This window comes from Molossus molossus, unplaced genomic scaffold (assembly GCF_014108415.1).
Source record: "Molossus molossus isolate mMolMol1 unplaced genomic scaffold, mMolMol1.p scaffold_m16_p_10, whole genome shotgun sequence".
Taxonomy (NCBI): domain Eukaryota; kingdom Metazoa; phylum Chordata; class Mammalia; order Chiroptera; family Molossidae; genus Molossus; species Molossus molossus.
The window spans coordinates 3,062,659-3,083,011 of record NW_023425345.1 but is presented as its reverse complement, the minus strand read 5'-3'; the positions used below and the strand labels follow the sequence as shown (position 1 = coordinate 3,083,011).

The 20,353-nt window shown below is 41.5% G+C and overlaps 1 protein-coding gene across 9 annotated transcripts in view; it reads left to right on the top strand.

Annotated features, from left to right (window-relative positions):
* The window catches only part of XPNPEP3 (X-prolyl aminopeptidase 3), a 58,988-nt gene extending 56,521 nt beyond the window's left edge, over positions 1-2,467 (top strand). For 7 of the 9 annotated variants that reach the window (XM_036251015.1, XM_036251010.1, XM_036251012.1 and 4 more), the window contains one exon: positions 1,490-2,462. In XM_036251015.1, coding sequence (XP_036106908.1) covers positions 1,490-1,656 — 167 coding nt within the window. In that variant the 3' untranslated portion in view covers positions 1,657-2,462. Of the gene's footprint in view, positions 1-1,489 lie in introns of all 9 variants that reach the window. The other 2 variants (XM_036251009.1, XM_036251008.1) reach the window with 2 other exon arrangements.
* Positions 2,468-20,353: the final 17,886 nt, after the last annotated feature.

Sequence of the window (20,353 nt, the reverse complement as noted above, 5' to 3'; positions counted from 1 at the left end):
TCTGACCCCTTGGGACACATAATAGTAGTGTCCAATAGAAAGATAAACGTCACTTATTTTTACCTGAACCAACATAATTAAGTTAGGAGTGGCGGTGGAGAATGACTTTATTGTAGAAGGGAACTTGATTTTAGATTTTTCATGAGCTTTCTTATTTAACATCACACAATTTGTTTAATTTGATTTCTCCAGCGAACAACAGAAGGGAACTATATAAGTAGATACTGTATTAAGAAATAAATCTTTATTAACCCTTCTTTTGCCAGGGCCAATTTGTACTAGGTTCGGGTAGTAGTAGTGGGCTGCTCACACTGCTGAAGCCCCCAGTGCTTTCCTGCAGGAAGAGACTCAGACTCACTACCTTCTTAGTTGCAATTCCTCTGCAAACTGCATTCATTGAACTGCCCACATTACCCTACTTCTTAGTATCCAAATTCTTTCTCCTTAGCTTTAGAGAAAGCTGGCAATTTAACGGTTCCCAGCTTGCATGATGTTAGTGATTGGGCTGATTTCAACAGAGAAGTGGTGGATGTGGTGAGGGGGAACTTTGATATGACAAGTCGGTTTTTAAATACTGATGCTATTTTTGTTGTGAAACAGATCTCATTCTTAGATTTCAAGTGTTTTCATCTCTAAATTAAGTAATTATAGCTGGGACATGTCTTTCACCCTTTGAGCCCAAACATTGCTGTCTGTGGCCTTACATACCACTTAGTCCAATCTAGTCAGTACATGGGTGCTTCCTTGTAGACTTGGACTACATTTTTCTTTGCTGATCTTTTCTTTTGATCACAGAGCAGCAACTGTGAGTATAAGTGAGAAAGTTTACAGTTTCTTTAACATGAAAAGATTGTTTTCTGTCTGACTTCATGATTAGAAAGGGTACCATGGGCTCTTAGAATTTTCCAAATGTTTAATAAAGTCTTCCTATTTTTCTTACTTAACATTGTGTACATCAGTTACATTTATGGTTTATTTGAAAGGGCTTATTTGAGTATTTCTGCAGCTTCTGGTTGTTCAGGCTAATAATCTCTAAATAAGTGTTTTTAAATACATTTTAAAATACCTTGTCTTTATTTTAGCCAAGTTCCCTTTTTCCAGGAGACTATTAGGCAGAGAAAGAACACATTTATATAATCTACTGGTTCCCAGCATATACTGACATACTCATAGGTTAAGTAACTTTAGTGGCCTGCTTAAGCCACTAGAATATGACAGAATCATGATCAAGATTACCATATGGAGCCTGTAGTCTAGTATACAAAATAACTATAATAATAGTTCTAGTAATGATAGTCAACATTTATTGACCATTATGTACTAGACACTTTTATCTGTGTTATCTCATTTAACCTCCACAACTCTAGGTAGATAGTGCTAAGATCCCAGTTTTACAAATGAATTATAACACAGAGAGGTTAATTTACTTGCCCCAAATCATCCAGTGACTGCCATTTATGAACAGCACATTCTTTTTTCCTACTTCCAGGCATTTATATTCCAGAGGATGACAGAGATGCCCCAGAGAAGTTTCGTGGTCTTGGTGTTCGGATTGAGGATGATGTAGTGGTGACTCAGGACTCACCTCTCATCCTTTCTGCAGATTGTCCCAAAGAGATACATGACATCGAACAGATCTGCAGCAGGGCCTCTTGACCCTCATTGCAGCCCACAAGCATCTCAGGTTCAAGGGGTGTGCACTGGCATCTGTGTACCTGAGCTTTCTGAGTGTTGTCTGTGTGTGTACATTTATGTGCATGTTTCAGTTGGGAGTGTGGGAACTGTATGAATGTATGTAACTGTGTGTGTGGTTTGTTTTTTTTTGTTTTAAGTAACTCAAATTTGGAAAATTGAATTGTTGGACTATATGTTACTGCAGCTTTAGTTACATTAATTCTGTAGAACTAATGACCCAGGCAAGTTTAGTTTTTAAACATCAAGGTAGATCTTAGTTACATATATTCATGCATTCCAGTTACACATTTAAATGTACAGAAATCCTCTCCTCTCCAGGTCTTTTCCTTTCAGTGTTTTTGCTGAGATCCAGTTAATATCATATTTGTGTGATGCTTATATTTTCAGCAAGTCACCAAAGTTTCTGCCTACACTAAAAGTCACCCACCAGTGACTGTGTGTAGCCAGTATATGCCTTTCATGCTGGTACTGCCCTGTTCCAGAGCCCGCACATCTACTGGAACCACATGAGCCCTCATGGGCACTGGTGTCCTGCCATCCCACCATTCAGCTGCCTTCCAGATTCCAGCAACAGTGTCTATCAAACAAAATGGTTATGAACCTTTTTTTGCTACTTGGTTGCCTAGAGCCTGGAAGGTATTTAGGTTCTTGACAAGGAAGGACATGGAGGAGAAAGAAAAGTATATAGGTGTTTGCTACAGATCCAGACCTCCATCTATCTGTTCTCAATCTAAAGATGATTTCTTTCCCAGACATTCATGCTGCCTTTATAGATGTTTTTTTTTTTTAAATGTTTTTATTGATTTATTTAGAAAGAGGAAGAAAGAGAGAGATAGAAACATTGATGAGAGAAGCACCAGCCCTGGCTGGTTTGGCTCAGAGGTTAGAGCGTCAGCCTGCGGTCCAGAGAAAGAGAGAGAAGCATCAACATCAATCGGCTGCCTCCTCCACATCCCACATTGGGGACCGAGCCCACAACCCGGGCATGTGCCCTGGACCAGGAATCAAACTGGTGACCTCTTGGTGCATAGGTCAATGCTCAATCACTGCGGCACACCAGCTGGGCCTTTTATAGATTGTTATTTTTTTTTTAAATATTTTTTATTTTTTTATCTTCACCCGAGGACATTTTTCCATTTTTTTGTTCAGATAGCATGGGAGGGAGAGAGAGAAACATCGATGTGAAAGGAACACATCAAGTGGTTGCCACCCACATGACCCAACCAGGGCCTGGGACAAACTGCAACTGAGGTACGTTCCCTTAGCAGGAACCGAAACCGGGTCTCTCCAGACCGCAGGACGACGCTCTAACCACTGAGCAAAACCAGCTAGGGCTTTAAAATGTTTTTTATGTCTTTTTTTTTTTTTTGGCACATGCCCTTAGCAGGAACTGAACCCGGGACTCTCTGGTCCACAGGCCCATGCTCCAACCACTGAACCAAATGGGCCAGGGCGCTTTAAAATGTTTTTTAATTGACTTTTTAGAGAAAGAGGAAGGGAGAGAGAGATAGAAACATTAATGTGAGAGAGAAACATCGATTGGCTGCCTCCTCCACACCCCCCCACTGGGGATTGAGCCTACAACCCAGGCATGTGCCCTGACAACCAGGACCTCTCAGTCCATGAGGTGACGCTCAGTCCACTAAGCTGGGCTTCGTTATAGATTCTTAATGCACTGCCCCTCATAGCATACGCTTGAAAATGCTGCCTGGCCAAGGGCAGATCCTCTACTTACCTAGTTAAAGTGGAAGGAATGGTACCTAGTTTTCAGAGAGATACCCCTGTTATTATTCTGTGATTTCCTCCAGTGCTATAAAAAAAAAATTTGCCCGTGCTGCCAAGTGCCTCTAAACAACCTAAGATCCTTTTCTTTCTCTGATGTTAGCACTAGAAGAGTCCTATTTCTCTCAACAGCATTGGACACAATTACACAAGAACTCAGTTATACAAGTTTTATTTAATTATTTTTTTCTTTATTGATTTTAGAGAGAGAGGGAGAGAGAGAGAGAAACATCTTTTGGCCGCCTCTTGCATGCCCCTCACTGAGGATTTGGCCCACAACTGGGGCATGTGCTCTGACCAGGAATCGAACTGGCAACCTCTTGGTGCATGGGTTGACGCTTAGCCAGTGAGCCTCAATGGCTGGGCTCAGTTATACAAGTTTTCAAAGGGAACAGAGCTAGATTATTGCAGATGGTTCATTTAGGAGCTTCTATCAAAAAAGGGAAGCTTTAAGAATTAGTGTGTCCCCCTCTTTTAAACCTGGGTATGAGCCAAGATGTATAAAACATGCTGATTGTTAGAGCATAAATTTGAGGGTTTTGGAGAAAATTTTGTATTAGCGAAGCACAGGCTAGGGGATTAACACTCCCTGCAATGACAGAGGCTTGCCCATCTTACCAGGGAAAACCAAAGTACGGATCCCAAAGTACAGATCCCAAAGCAGACAGGCAGTGGCTTCATCAGGAGACAACTTTAATGTTATAAACCAAAGTGATACAGATCGTGTCCTGACAGTGTCATCCACAAATGCTTGCTTTGCTCACCTTGTCTAAGCAGCTGTGGGAATGGATGGCTACACAGCTGGAGTCCTCTGCCTACCCTCCCTGCAACTTCTCAGTCCTGTGCTTTCCAAAAGAAGGGGACTGAAAATAAATCTATTCTCAGGCTTCTACCCTGGGCCTCTGTGGCCCTAACAACCCTTGGATAGGGTTTCCTTTGTTCATTTACAATCCTGGAATAAGGACTTTCCTTTCTTCCTAAAAATCATTTCCTGTGCCCTGGCCAGTTTGGCTCAGCGGTTAGAGCATCGGCCCACGAACCAATGAGTCATGGTTTCTATTCGGGTCAAGGGCAGGTACCTCGGCTGCGGTTCAATCTCCCACCCTGGTCAAGTCGTGCGGGAGGCAACCAGTCGATGTCTCTCTCATGTCAGTGTTTCTCTCATCTCTCTCTCCCTCTTCCCATTCTGTGAAGATAAATAGAAAAATATTTTCGGGTGAGAATTAAAAAATAATGAGATCTGCCTCTCCCTTTCCTCTTGTGCCCATATCAGAGATTGTGAATAAAGCATAGTGACTTTCCCATCAGGGCAGCTATGACCTCGGTCCTTTGTAACACAGTGTTTCCGACAATTGCTATCAATAAAATACTTGGAATTGGAGTTAGACCCTATCTGCCATCCTTCAACTGGCATGTAATAGATGATACCATTCTTATTTGTGTGTGTATATTAGAAACTAAGTGATGTCCCAGGATGGTAGCAGCATAAAGGACCGTGCTTGGAAGAGGTTTTTATGGTTTGGTTAATTTTTAAAATTTATATTGTTAGGGTTAAGTTTTAGGCCTGGGCAAATATACTTCAGGCTAAAGTGTTTAATGCTCCTAGTATAAGAAGGTGACTACATCATGAAACCCTAACATTAGTGCAGAATTTCATTGTCACAAAGCGTGTGGGTCCTTCTGACTTCTGCCTCTGTGTCACTGAGGAGCTTGAGATGAATATCAGTGTTGTTCAGACCAAGGGTCCCCTTGAACAGGTGTGCTCAGGGTTTGAGAACTGTATTCTTTGTTAGCATTTCATAATGCTTTGTATGACTTTTGTGCAATTATATAAACTTGATTTGGACAAAATGCTGTTACTTTTAAGGCCTTTTCCACTGAAAATAGTTATGTCATTCCCCAAGAAGGGAAAAGCATTTGTTACTGTCATTTTAAAAATAAATTTTAAAACAGTAAAAGTGTATGACCTGTGTGTGTTGTTTTCAAATCTAGAGTTTACAGCTTTAACTTTGAGAACATTTTGATTTACAAAACATTGTATTTTACAGAGTGTTCATTAACTGCTATCACAAAATCACGATAGCAAACTTGAGATAATCTTAATTATCATAGAGGGGATAAAAAACAGTGAATTAGATCCAGCCCATTAAAAGATTGACTCAAGGACCCTAACTTGTAATAAAACATGGTGACCGTAATTGATAACACTGTATTGTATAATTGAAATTTGTTAATAAGAGAATGGAACTTAAAATGTCTTCACAGCCCTGGCCGGTTTGGCTCAGCAGTTGGAGCGTCGGCCTGCGGACCAGAAGTCCCGGGTTCAGTTCCCATAGGGTCACGTACCCCCCCCCCAAAATAAATAAATAAATGTAATCACCATCCCCAAAATCGAAGAAAAAAAAATGTCTTCACAAAAAGATAAATATGTGAGTTGATTGAGGTGTTAATTAATTAGAAGGGGAGCATTTTTTCCACAATGTCTTAAAACTTTGTCAGTTATACCTCAAGAAACCTGGAGGCAAACATGGTTTACTCTCCACAAAACACCCACAGGTCTTCAGGCCACCCCTGTAGCACTCAAGACAGTAAACTATAGTCATGAGCATTCTATAAAGGATGAATCTTGAGGGGAGGTAGGGTCAATTTGCAAAATTGTAAATATGTGAACTTTCTCAGTGAGCCATATAAAGAATCCAGCCATCACTCTTTATTAGGAATCCTCTTTGAAATCTGAGGCTCTCTCTAAGGCATGCTTTCCAACATTTCTCACTCCTGGCACACATAAAAAGATATTTTTTGGCCTGGCCAGTGTGGCTCAGTGGTTGAGTGTCAACCTATGCATCAAGAGGTCGCCAGTTTGATTCCCAGTCAGGGCACATGCCCAGGTTGTGGGCTCAATCCCCAGTAGGGGGCATGCAGGAGGCAGCCAATAAATGTTCTCTGTCATTGATGTTTCTATCTCTCCCTTTCTCTTCCTCTCTACAATCAACAAAGGAAAAATATTTTTTTAAAGATTTTTTTGTATGGCACAATAGAATAAACTTGGAGGGACTTAGGAATATAACGTGATTTATTCTAAAAATTCATTACATATCAAATAATTATAAGAAAATAGTATACAAAAAAAGTTGTGCAACACTTCCAAAGAATAATTTTTTGTTGTTGAAAGCATTACAGATGCCCCCCTGTTTTCCCCATTCATTGACCCCCTCCTTTCCACTCCCACCTTCCTCTTGCCTTCCCCAGCCCAGTGTCCATGTTGATTGGTTGTGCATATATGCTCCAAAGAATAATTTTTAAAATGTCAGTAAATGACTTAACTTACTTTTGGGAACATTACTCTTGTGACAAAAGGCTGAAACGCCCACACACAATTCCTGATCTAGACTTTTAGTAATAATGTCTTCAGTGTCTCATAAAACCATCTACAATAAACTTGTTTGCACAGTAGGTGACAAAAATCTTAGAACTTAAAATTATTGTGATCACTCAAAATTTTATGATTAAACTGATAAATGGATAAACAATGTGGTATATCCACACAATGAAACATTATTCAGCCATAAAAGGGAATGAAATATGTATACATGCACCCTGGCCAGTTTGGCTCAGCAGTAGAACATCGGCCGCAAATCAAAGAGTCATGGGTTTGATTCCGGCCAAGGGCACGTACCTCGGTTGCAGTTCGTCCCCAGCCCTGGTCAGGGTCGTGCATGAGGCAACTAGTCAATGTGCCCTCTCACATCAATGTTTCTCTCTCCCTTTCTCACCCTGTCTTTCCTTCCCACTCTATCTGAAGATAAATAGAAAAATATCCTCAGGTAAGGATTAAAAAATATATACTTATACATGCTACAACATGGGTGAACCTTAAAAACATTAAGCCTAATGAAAGGAGCCAGATACAAGAGGCACATACTGTATGATTCAATTTATATAAAATGTCCAGAATAGGCAACTTTACGGAGAAAGAAAAGTAGATTAGTGGTTGCCAGGGGCTCAGGGTAGAAGGAAACGGTGAGTAAGTGCTAATAGGTACAAAGTTTCTATTTTAGTTGATGAAAATGGTTTGGAATTGGTGGTAGCTTCACAACGCTATGAATATACAAAAGCCATTGAATTGTATATGTTAAAGGGAATAATTTGCAATTGATATTAAATTTAAGGGATCTAATAACTTACTTTCACTGACAGTGTAATATGACATTTTTTATAATGTGGATTTCCAATCAAATTGAAATCATTTGCATCAAATATTTTAAGTAATGTATCTATAACCTGCAGAATATACATGTATTTTTAGGATACTCACCCTTGCCTATAGCTCTGACCACAGAAGTCAGGAGTACGCAGTGTATGTGAAGCAGGAAGTGGGGCTGTCTGGAGCTGCAGCTGCAAGGAGTCCAGGCCCCCTCATCAGGCCTGTGACACCCACAGTCAACATGACCTCAGGAACCTGAAACACCAACTGTTCAAGTAATTCCATGGTTTCCTTGTCTTTGATGAGCAACAATGCATTCAGTAACTGCTGCTGAAGTGCACGACCAGGTGGTACTGCGCTCCTTGGCCATACTTAAGTGAGTCCAGGGCTCCTGGTGATAAGGTGACAGGTTAAGGAGGTTTTGGCTACTCCAAGTTCCATCCATCTGGCCATTCTGAGGACAGAGGGGATCAGTATCTCCCAGCATACCAATTTCAAGGCACATCACTTAAGGTATTTAAGATAATAAAATCTAGCCCTGGCTGGTTTGGCTCAACATCAGCCCGTGGACCAGAGAGTTCCAGGTTCGGTTCCCGCTAAGGGCGCGAACCTCGGTTGCAGTTTGTCCCCAGCCCTGGTTGGGGTCATGTGGGTGGCAACCACTCAATGTGTCTCTCTTTCATCGATGTTTCTCTCTCTTCCTCCCTCTCTCCCTCCTGCTCAATCTGAAGATAAATGCAAAAATGTCCTCGGGTGAGGATTAAAAAAAAAGGATAATAAAATCTAGAACTATGCTGACTAGAACTTATCTAGTTTGTGGCACTATGTAAAAATTGATCCAGATTTCTACCAGTTTTTAAAGCCCAGTGGTTCTGGATAGTTGCACTAAATGCTATCTTTTTTTCCCTAGGAAAATTGGAATTGGGGAGCCTACAATGGTGTATCAAAAAATGTTTATAAAAATTCCTCCTGCCCAGACAGTGTGGCTCGGTGGTTGAGCATCAACCCATGTGCCAAGAGGTCGCTGGTTCGATTCCCGATCAGGGCACATGCCCAGGTTGTGGGCCTGATCCCCAGTGGGGGGCATGTAGGAAGCAGCCAATGGATGTTCTCTCTCATCCGCAGGCCGACACTCCAACCACTGAGCCAAACCGGCCAGGGTGGGGTACCTATTTTTAAAAAGATATTTCCAAGAGAGTTACCAGGAAATAGTGTCATAAAAAAAGTTTGCGTCCTGGCCAGTTTGGCTCAGCAGTTAGAGCATCAGCTCTCGGACCAATAATTCTTGGGTTCAATTCCAGTCAAGAGCACATACCTCAGTGGCAGTTTGGTCCCCGGCCCTGGTCGGGGTCATGCAGGAGGCAACCATTCGATGTGTCCCTCTCACGTCGATGTTTCTCTCTCTCTCTCTTCCTCCCACTCCATCTGAAGATAAATGGAAAAGTGTCCTTGGGTGAGGATTTAAAAACAAAAATTAGTTGAAAGAGTGGAAGCTATTTTGGGTGGAGAAAAGAAAAACAGGGAGAAGCATGATGGCTGGCTCCAAATACTTGAAAAGCTGTCATGTAGAACATCTTATTTTATGCTGTTCCATCCGGCAGAACCATAACTGGTGGGTGGAAGCTAGCACTTACATAGAATGAGAATTTTAGAGATAAAAAGGATGTTAGAGACTTTGTCCAACCCCCCTACAGAGGAGTCTAGAAGATGGGGTGACTCACCTTAGATCACACAGCTAAAGCTAGTTAGTGCAGTAGGATTTACAAGGAGGTCTCCTACCTCCAAGATCAGGGTGCTTTCCCAACAGCATGCTGATTCCCACAGCCCACTCAAAACCACAACCACTCTCTTCAAGATTTTAGTACTTTGCCAGCCGGTGTGGGTCAGTGGTAGTGTTTTATCATGCACCAAGAGGTCGCCAGTTCAATTCCCAGTCAGGGCACATGCCCAGGTTGTGGGCCCGATCCCCAGTGGGGGGCATGCAGGAGGCGGCCAATCAATGTTCTTTCTCGTTGATGTTTCTATCTCTCTCTCCCTCTCACTTCCTCTCTCTCTAAAGTCAATAAAGGAAAAAAACTTAAAAAAATAAATAAATTAATCCTCACCCAAGGATACTTTTCCATTTATCTTCAGATAGAGTGTGAGGAAGAGAGAGAAAGAAACATCCATGTGAGAGAGACACATCGACTGGTTGCCTCTCGCATAACCCCGACCAGGTCCAGGGACTGCACTGCAACCGAGGTACATGTTCTTGGCCATAATCAAACCCATGACTTGGATCCTCGGGCTGACTCTCTAATCGCTGTGCACTGCAACCGAGGTACATGTTCTTGGCCATAATCAAACCCATGACTTGGATCCTCGGGCTGACTCTCTAATCGCTGAGCCAAACCGGCCAGGGATAGATTTTTTTTTTAAATAACAAATGTGGTTTTGTATTCTCTAGAAACAACTGGCAGAAGAGAGAGGCAGTACATATGTTCATTTGGGGGCAACAGCAAGAAGCCTATGAGCAATCAGGATTTTGCTGTGGGTGAAACATGTGAGGGCAGCTCAGGACTGACTAGGCAGCCACAAGAAGCTGTGAGGAGCACCCAGAGCACAGTGCTCTGAACCTCAAACACCCACGGGCAGGGCCCATATTCAGTGTCAGTCACACAACTTTTACTGAACCGTGACTGAGCCTGGCATTAGGGGTACACAAGCGAATGAGGAAACAACCCAGTCCCTGCCTTCAAAGAGCTCTTGGTCTGCTAAGAGACACTGGCTTGTAAAAAGTTACAAAGCAGTATCGTGTCATAACAGTTAGAGGGATGGCACGAAGGAGGAAGGATGTGTTGCATTTGCAAAGGGAGTCGAGCCCACTAGTCAGAGAAGATACTCTGAGTTTTATAATAAAATTGCCACATTTGTATAGCACTTTCATTTACATTATTATCTCATTTATGTTTATGATGAGCCTATGAGCCACGTCACTAACCTCATTTTACAGACAAGGAAAATAGGCTTCCTGAGGATGCAAATCACCCAACATCACATAGTAAGTAGAAATCTGGGTGGAATTCAGTTTCTCAAAATTGAAACTATGATTTGTAAACCTAACACTCAATGAGCCCTTTTTTACTAGGTAGTCAGTGTGCCTTATCTCATTTAATCTCTGCAGCAACAGTTCTTTTATTTTTTAACTGATCTTCAGAGAGGAAGGGAGAAGGAGAGAGAGAAAAACATTGATGTGAGAGCAAAACATAAATCAGCTGCCTCCTGCACAACCCTTACCAGGGACAGAGCCCAAAACCCAGGCATGTGCTCTGACTGGGAATCAAACTGGCAACTTTCAGTGCACAGGACGATGCCCAACCAACTGAGCCACACCAGCCAGGGCTGTAGCAATTCTTATCCTCATTTTACAAATGAGAAAAACAAGACTTCAGAAGTTCAAGTAATTTGTCCAAGCCAGGATTTAAACTGAGCTACGATTCAGAACCTGCGCCCTTAACAGCCCTACTGCACCACCTTCTGCAGGTAAGCACTCCAGTTTTCAGCTGGTGTCAGACGCGCCTGGGCTAGAATCTCTCGGCCGTTTACCAGCTCTCTGACCTAAGACAATTTACTTAACCTTCTCTTACTGTCATGTTCCTCATCAGTAGAATAGGAATCGTGTCTGGCCACCCAGTTATTTTTCTTCACAGCTTCTCCACTTATTCTTTGATTTTGCATTTAACCAAATCTGTAATCATTACTGTTGTCTGCCTTTATCTGTAGTGCATAAACTACTTGAGGCCTAGAACTATCTATAGCACATCTTGTTCACCATTGTAACTTCTACTCAAAGCTCAGGGCCTAGCATGGTAGGTACCCAATGAACATCTGTTCAATATATAACTTATCCCAGAGAAAAAAGAGTTCTCTCTCTCCCTGCTTCATTATATATGACTTCTCCAGAAGGAGTCTGGTAGAAGTAACCAGAGCAATGAGATATTATGCATGACCATCCCTGGGTAATTTGGGACCATCTCCTGCCAAGGGAGGTGAGATGGTCATTGGCAACCCTACCAGAATCACAAGTAAAGCCAGCATCACAAGCGTGTGACCTGTGCAGTCACACTGGGCCCTGGGCTCAGAAGGGGCCTGCACATGGGTTAATGCTCTGTTGTTGCTGTCTTGAAATTCTTAATAATATTTTAACAAGGACCCTTGTATTTTCGTTTTGCACAGGGCGCTGCAAAGTACGCAGCAGGTCCTGATCACATGCAATGGGTGATGAGAAAAGAAAAAGGAGAACAAGAGGAAGTTTTCTACCAAAACAAGTTTGGGGAATGCTGGAAAGTCCAAAACTGGGAACATTGTGTCTATGTGTCCAGCTCCTCATGAAATAGACTGTGAGCTCATCTAAAGCAGGGATACAGCCCTGGCCAGTTTGGTTCAGTGGTTAGAGCGTCGGCCTGTGGTCCAGAGAGACCCGGGTTCGGTTCCCACTAAGGGCATGTACCTTGGTTGCAGTTTGTCCCCGGCCCTGGTTGGGTCGTGCGGATGGCAGCCCCTCGTTGTGTACCTTTCACGTCGATGTTTCTCTCTCTCTCTCTGTTCCTCTCTCTCCCTCCTACTCTATCTGAACAAAAAGTGGAAAAATGTCCTCGGGTGAGGATAAAAAAATTAATTAAAAAAAAAAATCTTTTAAAGCAGAGGTACAGTAATACCTTATCCAGTGCTGTCTGCAGCTTAAAATGGTGCCTAGTATTTTTTTAACTTTTTTTTTTATTGATTTTTTTAAGAGAAAGAGGAAGGGAGAGAGAGATAGCACAGCCCCTACTGGGGTTGAGCCCACAACCCAGGCATGTGCCCTGACCGAGAATCAAACCGGTGACCTCTTGGTGCTTGGGACAATGCTCAAGCCACTGAGCCATGCAGTCTGGGCTCTAGCATTTTCTTTTCATTAAGTTTATTATTTTAAGATAATTGTAGATTCGACATGCAGTTTAAGAAATAATACAATGATACAGACTGACAATCCCCTGAAGGGGGGGGGAGATAAACCACAGAACTTATATGCATGCATGTATGAACAATGGACATGGATAACAAAGGTGGAGAGGGAGAGGGAGGGGGAATCAGTGGGTGAAAAAGGGGAAACATCTGTAACAAAAATAAATATATTTTTTTAAAAAAAAGAAAGAACATAATGAGATCCTGTGTACATTGTACTCAATTTTCTCCAATCTAGCATCTTGCAAAACTATAGTGCAATATCACAACCAGGATATTGACAGAGATATGGTCAAGATTCAACACTGCCATCACCACAAGGATCCCTCATGTTGCCCTTTTAGAGCCACACACACTTCTCTCCCACCGTCATACCCTACTCCTGGCAAGCGCTAATCTGTTCTCCATTTCTATGATTTTGTCATTTCAAGAATGTTACATGTATAGATTTATACAGTATGTAACCTTGTGGGATTGGCTTTTTTCACTCACCTTAATTCTCTGGAGAGTCATCAGTGCATGTAACAGTAGTTCATTCCTTTTTATGGCCAAGTGGTATATAGATGTACCACAAGTTAACCACTCACTCATTGGAGGACATCTGGATGTTTCTTTCCAGTTTGGGGCTATTATAGATGAAGCTGCTAAAATCCACGTATGGTTGCCCTGGCCAGTTTGGCTCAGCGGTTGGAGCGTCGGCCTGCGGTCCAGAGAGACCGGGTGCGGTTCCCGCTAAGGGCACGTACCTCAGTCGCAGTTTGTCCCCGGCCCCGCTTGGGTCGTGCAGGTGGCAGCCACTCGATGTGCCCCTTTCACGTCAATGTTTCTCTCTCTCTTTCTCTCTCTCTCCCTCCCACTATATCTGAACAAAAAATGGAAAAATGTGCTCGGGTGAGGATAAAAATAAATAAATAAATAAATAAATAAATAAATAAATAAATAAATAAATAAATAAAAAATAAAATAAAATCCACTTATGGAGTACTGGAAGTCTTAGCCACAGCAATCAGACATGAAGGAATAAATAAAAGGGATCCAAATTGGAAAGGAGGAAGTGAAACTGTCATTATTCACAGATGACATGATATTATACATAGAAAATCCCAAAGACTCCATCAAAAATCTACTAGACTTAATAAATGAATTTGGCAAAGTAGCAGGATACAAAATTAACGTCAAGAAATTGACAGCATTCTTATACACCAATGATGAACTCACAGAAAGAGAAACTAAAAAAAACAATCCAATTTACCATCGCAGCAAAAAAATTAAGGTACGTAGGAATAAACTTAACCAAAGAAGTAAAGAACCTATTCGCAGAAAACTATAGGACATTGAAAAAAGAAATAGAGGAAGATATAAAAAAGTGGAAGCACATACCTTGTTCATGGATTGGAAGAATTAACATCATTAAAATATCCATACTACCCAAAGCAATCTATAGATTCAATTCAATCCCCATTAAAATACCAACGACATACTTCACAGAACTTGAACAAATACTTCAAAGGTTCATATGGAACCAAAAAAGACCCCGAATAGCCACAGCAATCTTGAAAAAGAAGGACAAACTAGGTGGGATCACAATACCAGATATCAGGTTATACTACAAAGCTACTGTAATCAAAACAGCCTGGTACTGGCACAAGAGCAGGCACATAGATCAATGGAATAGAACAGAGAACCCAGAAATGGACCCAAAACATTATGCTCAATTAATATTTGACAAAGGTGGCAAGAGCATACAATGGAGTAAAGACAGCCTCTTTAATAAATGGTGTTGGGAAAATTGGACAGCTACATGCAAAAAAATGAAACTAGACCATCAACTTACATCATACACAAGAATAAACTCAAAATAGATAAAAGACTTAAATGTGACTCATGAATCCATAAAAATCCTAGAAGAAAATGTACAACCCTGGCCGGTTTGGCTCAGCAGTTAGAGCGTCGGCCTGCGGTCCAGAGAGACGCAGGTTCAGTTCCCGCTAAGGGCATGTACCTCGATTGCAGTTTGTCCCCGGCCCTGGTTGGGTTGTGCGGGTGGCAACCACTCGATGTGTCCCTTTCATGTCGATGTTTCTCTCTCTCTCTCTCTCTCCCTCCACTCTATCTGATAAAAATATGGAAAAGTGTCCTCGGGTGAGGATAAAAAAGAAAATGTACAAAATTTCAGACATCATACGCAGCATAATTTTCACTGATACATCACCTAAGGCAACAGAAACAAAGGAAAAAATGAACACATGGGACTACATCAAACTCAAAAGCTTCTGCACAGCAAAAGAAACAACCACCAAAATGGAAAGGCAACCTACTCTATGGGAGAGAATAATTCCCAAAGATACATCAGATAAGGGGTTAATTTCCAAAATATAGAGTGCTCATACAGCTCAACAAAAGGAAGACAAAGAACCCAATTAAAAAATGGGCAGAGGAACTAAATAGACACCTCTTCAAACAGGACATACAAATGGCCAAGAGACACATGAAGAAATGCTCGACATCAGCAATCATCAGAGAGATGCAAATTAAAACAACAATGAGGTAACACCTCACACCTGTCAGAATGGCCACCATCAACAAATCATCAAACAACAAATGTTGGCAAAGGTGCGGAGAAAAGGGGACTCTAGTACACTGCTGGTGGGAATGCAGACTGGTGCAGCCACTATGGAAAACAATATGGTGTTACCTAAAAAAATTAAAAATTGAATTTCCATTTGACCCAGTGATCCCACTTCTAGGAATATACCCTAAGAAGTCTGAAATACCAATTAGAAAGAATGTATGTACCCCCATGTTCATAGCAGCACTTAGCACAATAGCTAAGATCTGGAAACAGCCCAAATATCCATCAGTAGATGAATGGATAAAAAAGCAGTGGTACATATACACAATGGAGTACTATGCAGCTGTAAGAAAGAAAGATCTCTTGTCCTTTGAGATGACATGGAGGGAACTGGAAAGTATTATCCTAAGTGAAACAAGCCAAACAGAGAAAGACAAGTATCATATGATCTCACTGATTTGTGGAATATGATGAACCTAACAGTCTGAGGAACAGGGTAGACCCATAGACGTGGAAGTAGGGTACACACTGACAATCCCCAGAAGAAGGGGTTGGGGGGAGGGATAAACCACAGAACTTACATGCATGTATGCATAACAAATGGACATGGACAACAAAGCTGGGGACAGGGCGGGGAGGGAGGGGGAGGAGGGTGTCAATGGGGGAAAAAGGAGAAACATCTTTAACAACAAAAAAATCCATGTGTGGATTTTTATGTGAACAGAAGCTTTTATTTCTTTAGAATAAATACCCAGAGTGCAATTGCTGAGTTGTGTGATAGTTGCATGTTTGCCTTTGAAATATACTGCCAAATTGTTTTCCAGGGTGGTTATACCATTTTGCATTCCACCTGCAATGAATGAAGGATTCCAGTTTCTCTGCATTCTTGCCAACATTGGCGTTGTCAGGTTTTTTTTAGCCTTTCTAATAGGTGTCTAGTGTTATCTAATTGTGGCTTTATTTGCATTTCTCTAATGGCTAATTATGTTGAACATCTCTTCCTGTGTTTATTTGCCATTTGTATATCCTCTGTCATGAAACCGCTCTTTGTCTTTTGCCCATTTTCTAATTGGATCATTTGGTTTTTGACTGTTGAATTTTTTTTTTTTTTTTTTTTTTTTATCCTCACCCGAGGACATTTTTCCATTTTTTACTCAGATAGAGCGGGAAGGAGAGAGAGGAAGAGAGAGAAACATCGATGTGAAAGGGACACATCGAGTGGCCGCCACCCACACGACCCAACCAGGGCCGGGGACAAACTGCAGCCAAGGTACATGCCCTTAGCGGGAACCGAACCCGGGTCTCTGTGGACCGCAGGCTGACGCTCTAACCGCTGAGCCAAACCGGCCAGGGCTGACTGTTGAATTTTAAGAGTTCCTTCTATATTGTAGATTAGTGCTTTGTCAGATATGTGGTTTGCAAATATTTTCTCCCACTCTGTAGCTTATCTTTTCATCCTATTATAACAGGGTCTTTCACAAAGCCAAAGTTTTTAATTCTGATGAAGTCCAATTTATCAATTGTTCCTTTTTATTTTTATTATTATTTTTTGTTAATCCTCACCCGATGATATTTTTCCATTGATTTTTAGGTAGAGTGGAAGGGATGGGGGGAGGGAGAGAGAGAGAGAAAAAAAAAACATTGATACATTGATTGGTGACGCTCTAAACTCTCAGGCAAACTGGCCAGGGCCAGGGATTGAACCTGCAATCCTTCAGTTCGAGGGCTGAGGCTCCAACCACTGGGCCACACTGGCCAGGTGTCCTCCTGTTTTATTCCAGGAATTTTATAGTGTTATGTTTTACATTAAAGTTCATGATACATGAAGATCTAGTTTCTTTTTCTTTTTAAATCCTCACCCGAGGATATTTTTATTTATCTTCAGATAGATAAAATGGGAGGGAGAGAGGAAGAAAGAAACATCGACATGAGAGGGACACATCGACTGGTTGCCTCCTGCATAACCCCGACCAGGGCTGGGGACGAACAGCAACCTACGTATGTGCCCTTGACCAGAATCGAACCAGCGACTCATTGGTCCATGGGCCAACGGTCTAACCACTGAACCAAGCCAGCCAGGGCAAGAGCTAATTTCTGTATAAGGTGTGAGAAGAGGTCAAGGACTTTGATTGTCTTATTTTCTTTTCCCATGGATGTCCGATTGCTCCAGCATCGTTTGTTGAAAAAGCTATCTTCCCTCCACTGAATTGCTTTTTTTTTTTTTTATCGTCACCTAAGGACATTTTTCCATTTTTTGTTCAAGTAGAGTGGGAGGGAGAGAGAGGAAAAGAGAGAGAGAGAGAGAGAAACATCGACGTGAAAGGGACACATCGAGTGGCTGTCACCTGCACGACCAACCGGGCCGGGGACAAACTGCAACCAAGGTATGTGCTCCTAGCGGGAACCAAACCAGGGACTCTGGTCTCCATGGGCCGACTCTCTAACCGCTGAGCCAAACTGGCCAGGGTCTTATTTGGTTTTATACAACCACTCCTGCTTTCTTTGATTAATGTTTTCATGATATGTCATTTCCATCCTTTTAATTACACCCTGCCTATATCATATCATAATATTTACAGTAATAACTGACATAGTAACAATTTAGTCTGTTGTTTTATTTTTCAGTTCTCCGGTTTTCATTTCTCTGTTCTTTTTTCCTGCCTTCGTGTGTGTTATCTGAACGTTGTTTAGAATTTCACTTTGAATTATCCATATGGTTTTTTTTTGGTTTGTTTATTTGTCAATCCTCACCTGAGAATATTTTTGCATTGATTTTTAGATAGGGTGGAAAGAAGGAAGGGGGAGAGAGAGAGAGAGAGAGAGAGAGAGAGAGAGAGAGAGAGAAAGGGATACATTGATGTGAAAGAGACTCATCGATTGGTTGCCTGCCACATGACCCAGACCCAACCAGGGATGGAACCTGAAACCCAGACACGTGCCTTCAACCAGGAATCTAACCCATAACCATGGGGTCTGAGGGTCGACACTCTAACCACTGAACCACACTGGCCAGGGCTATAATGTTTTTAATGTATTTCTTTGTGGGTATACACACACACACATCATGGTGTAAAATTTTTATATTTAGAATGAGCTAGCTGGACTCTGTTTAAATTATCTCAATTTTGTTGGCAACGTTTAAAGCATTATAGATTATAGTCGGGAGCCAGTTGAACATATACCTTTTTCTATCACTTCTGATCAGGATGTTAACCTTGGTCATGTCAATGTCATAGAGCTTCTTCACAGCCTGTTTATTCTGGTGCTTGTTCACATTGACATTCACAATGAATACAAATATACTGTTGTCTTCTATCTTCTTCATGGCTGCTCAGGAGTAAGGGGGAATTTCATGATGGCATAGTAGTCAAGCCTGGTGGAGATAAAATGGGGTCACCTGACCTGAGCCCAGTAGAAGAAAGAATGGGCCCTCTTTTGGAGCCCAGATGCATCAGACAATGAGTAGCAATCTCTCTTTGTATATTTTAATTATTTTAAATTGATTTTGAGAGAGAGAGAGAGAGAGAGAGAGGGAGAGAGAGAGAGAGAGAGAGAGAGAGAGATTGATTTGTTGTTTCACTTATTTATGCATTCATTGGTGGATTTTTGTATGTGCCCTGACCAGGAGTCGAACCACAGCCTTGGTGTATTGAGACAATGCTCTAACCAACTGAACTACCCAGTCAAGGCCTCTTTTTGTATACTTTAAAGTGGTTGTTCTGGGTATTACATTATATATACATAACTTATGACAACCTACTGGTGTCATCATTTCACCAGTTTTGAGTGAAGTATAGATACCTTACCTCCCTCTGTGTCCCTATATCCTCACTAATTTAATATATAATTTTCTTAAATATTTTCTCCACATTTATTTAGAACCTGATAAGACAGTGCTATAATTTTTAATTCAACTGTCAAACATGATTTGGAAAACTCAAGAGAAAAAGAAAAGCCTATTGTATTTACCCATGTTTTTGTATACTGTATTCTTTTTCTTTTTATATTTTATTTTTTATTCTTTATTGATTTTAGAGAGAGAGGATGGGAGACGGAGAGAGCGATAGAAACATCAATGAGAGAACATTGATTGGCCGCCTGCTACATGCCCCTCACTGGGGATTTGGCTCACAACCTGGGCTTGTGCCCTGAGTGGGAATTGAACCAGCGACCTCTTGGTGCAAGAGTCAACGCTCAACCACTGAGCCACACTGGCTGGGCCTGTTTTCTTTTTTCCTGATGTTCCAAGAGTCCTTGTTTGATTGTTTCCTTTCTGTTTAAAGCACTTCCTTTAGCCATTTTTTGGGGTAGGTCTGCTAGTGAAAAATTCTCTTGGCTCTCTTTTATCTAAGACTGTCTTGATTACTGCTTCATTACTGAAGGATATTTTCTTTCTTTTTTTTTTTTATCCTCAACTGAGGACATTTTTGCACTTATCTTCAGACAGAGCAGGAGGGAGAGAGGGAGAAAGAGAGAGAGAAACATTGATGTGAGAGAGACACATCGACTGGCTGCCACCCACAAGACCCCAACCGGGTCGAGGACGAACCATAACCGAGGTAAGTGCCCTTAGCGGGAACCGAACCTGGGTCTCTCTGGTCCACGGGCTGATGCTCTGCTGAGCCAAACCGTCAAGGGCTGAAGGGCAAAGAATTCTGGGTTGACAGTTTTATTTTTTCTCTGCACTGAAAAAAACCCAAAAAACTTTCCGATGGTCTGGCCTCCATGGTTGCTAATGAGAAATCTGCTGTTTATTCAAATTATTTTTATTCAATGGTAAGGTGTCATTCTCTCTGGCTATTTTCAAGATTCAAGATTTTTTTTATCTTCTTCAGTTTTCAAAAGTTTAATTGTGACGTGTCTTGGCATTAATTTATTTGGGTTTATCTTGTTTACAGTTTACTCAGTTTCTTGAATATACAGGTTTATGTTTACTGCCAAATTTTAGAAGTGTTCAGCCTTTATCGTACCAATTACCTTTTCAGTCTGGCGCTCTTTGTCTTTTCCTTCTGGGACTCTGAAGACACAAATGTTAGATCTTTTGTTATAGTGCCATAGGTTCCTGAGGCTCTAGAGCAGTGGTTCTCACCCTTCCTAATTCCACAACATTTAAAACA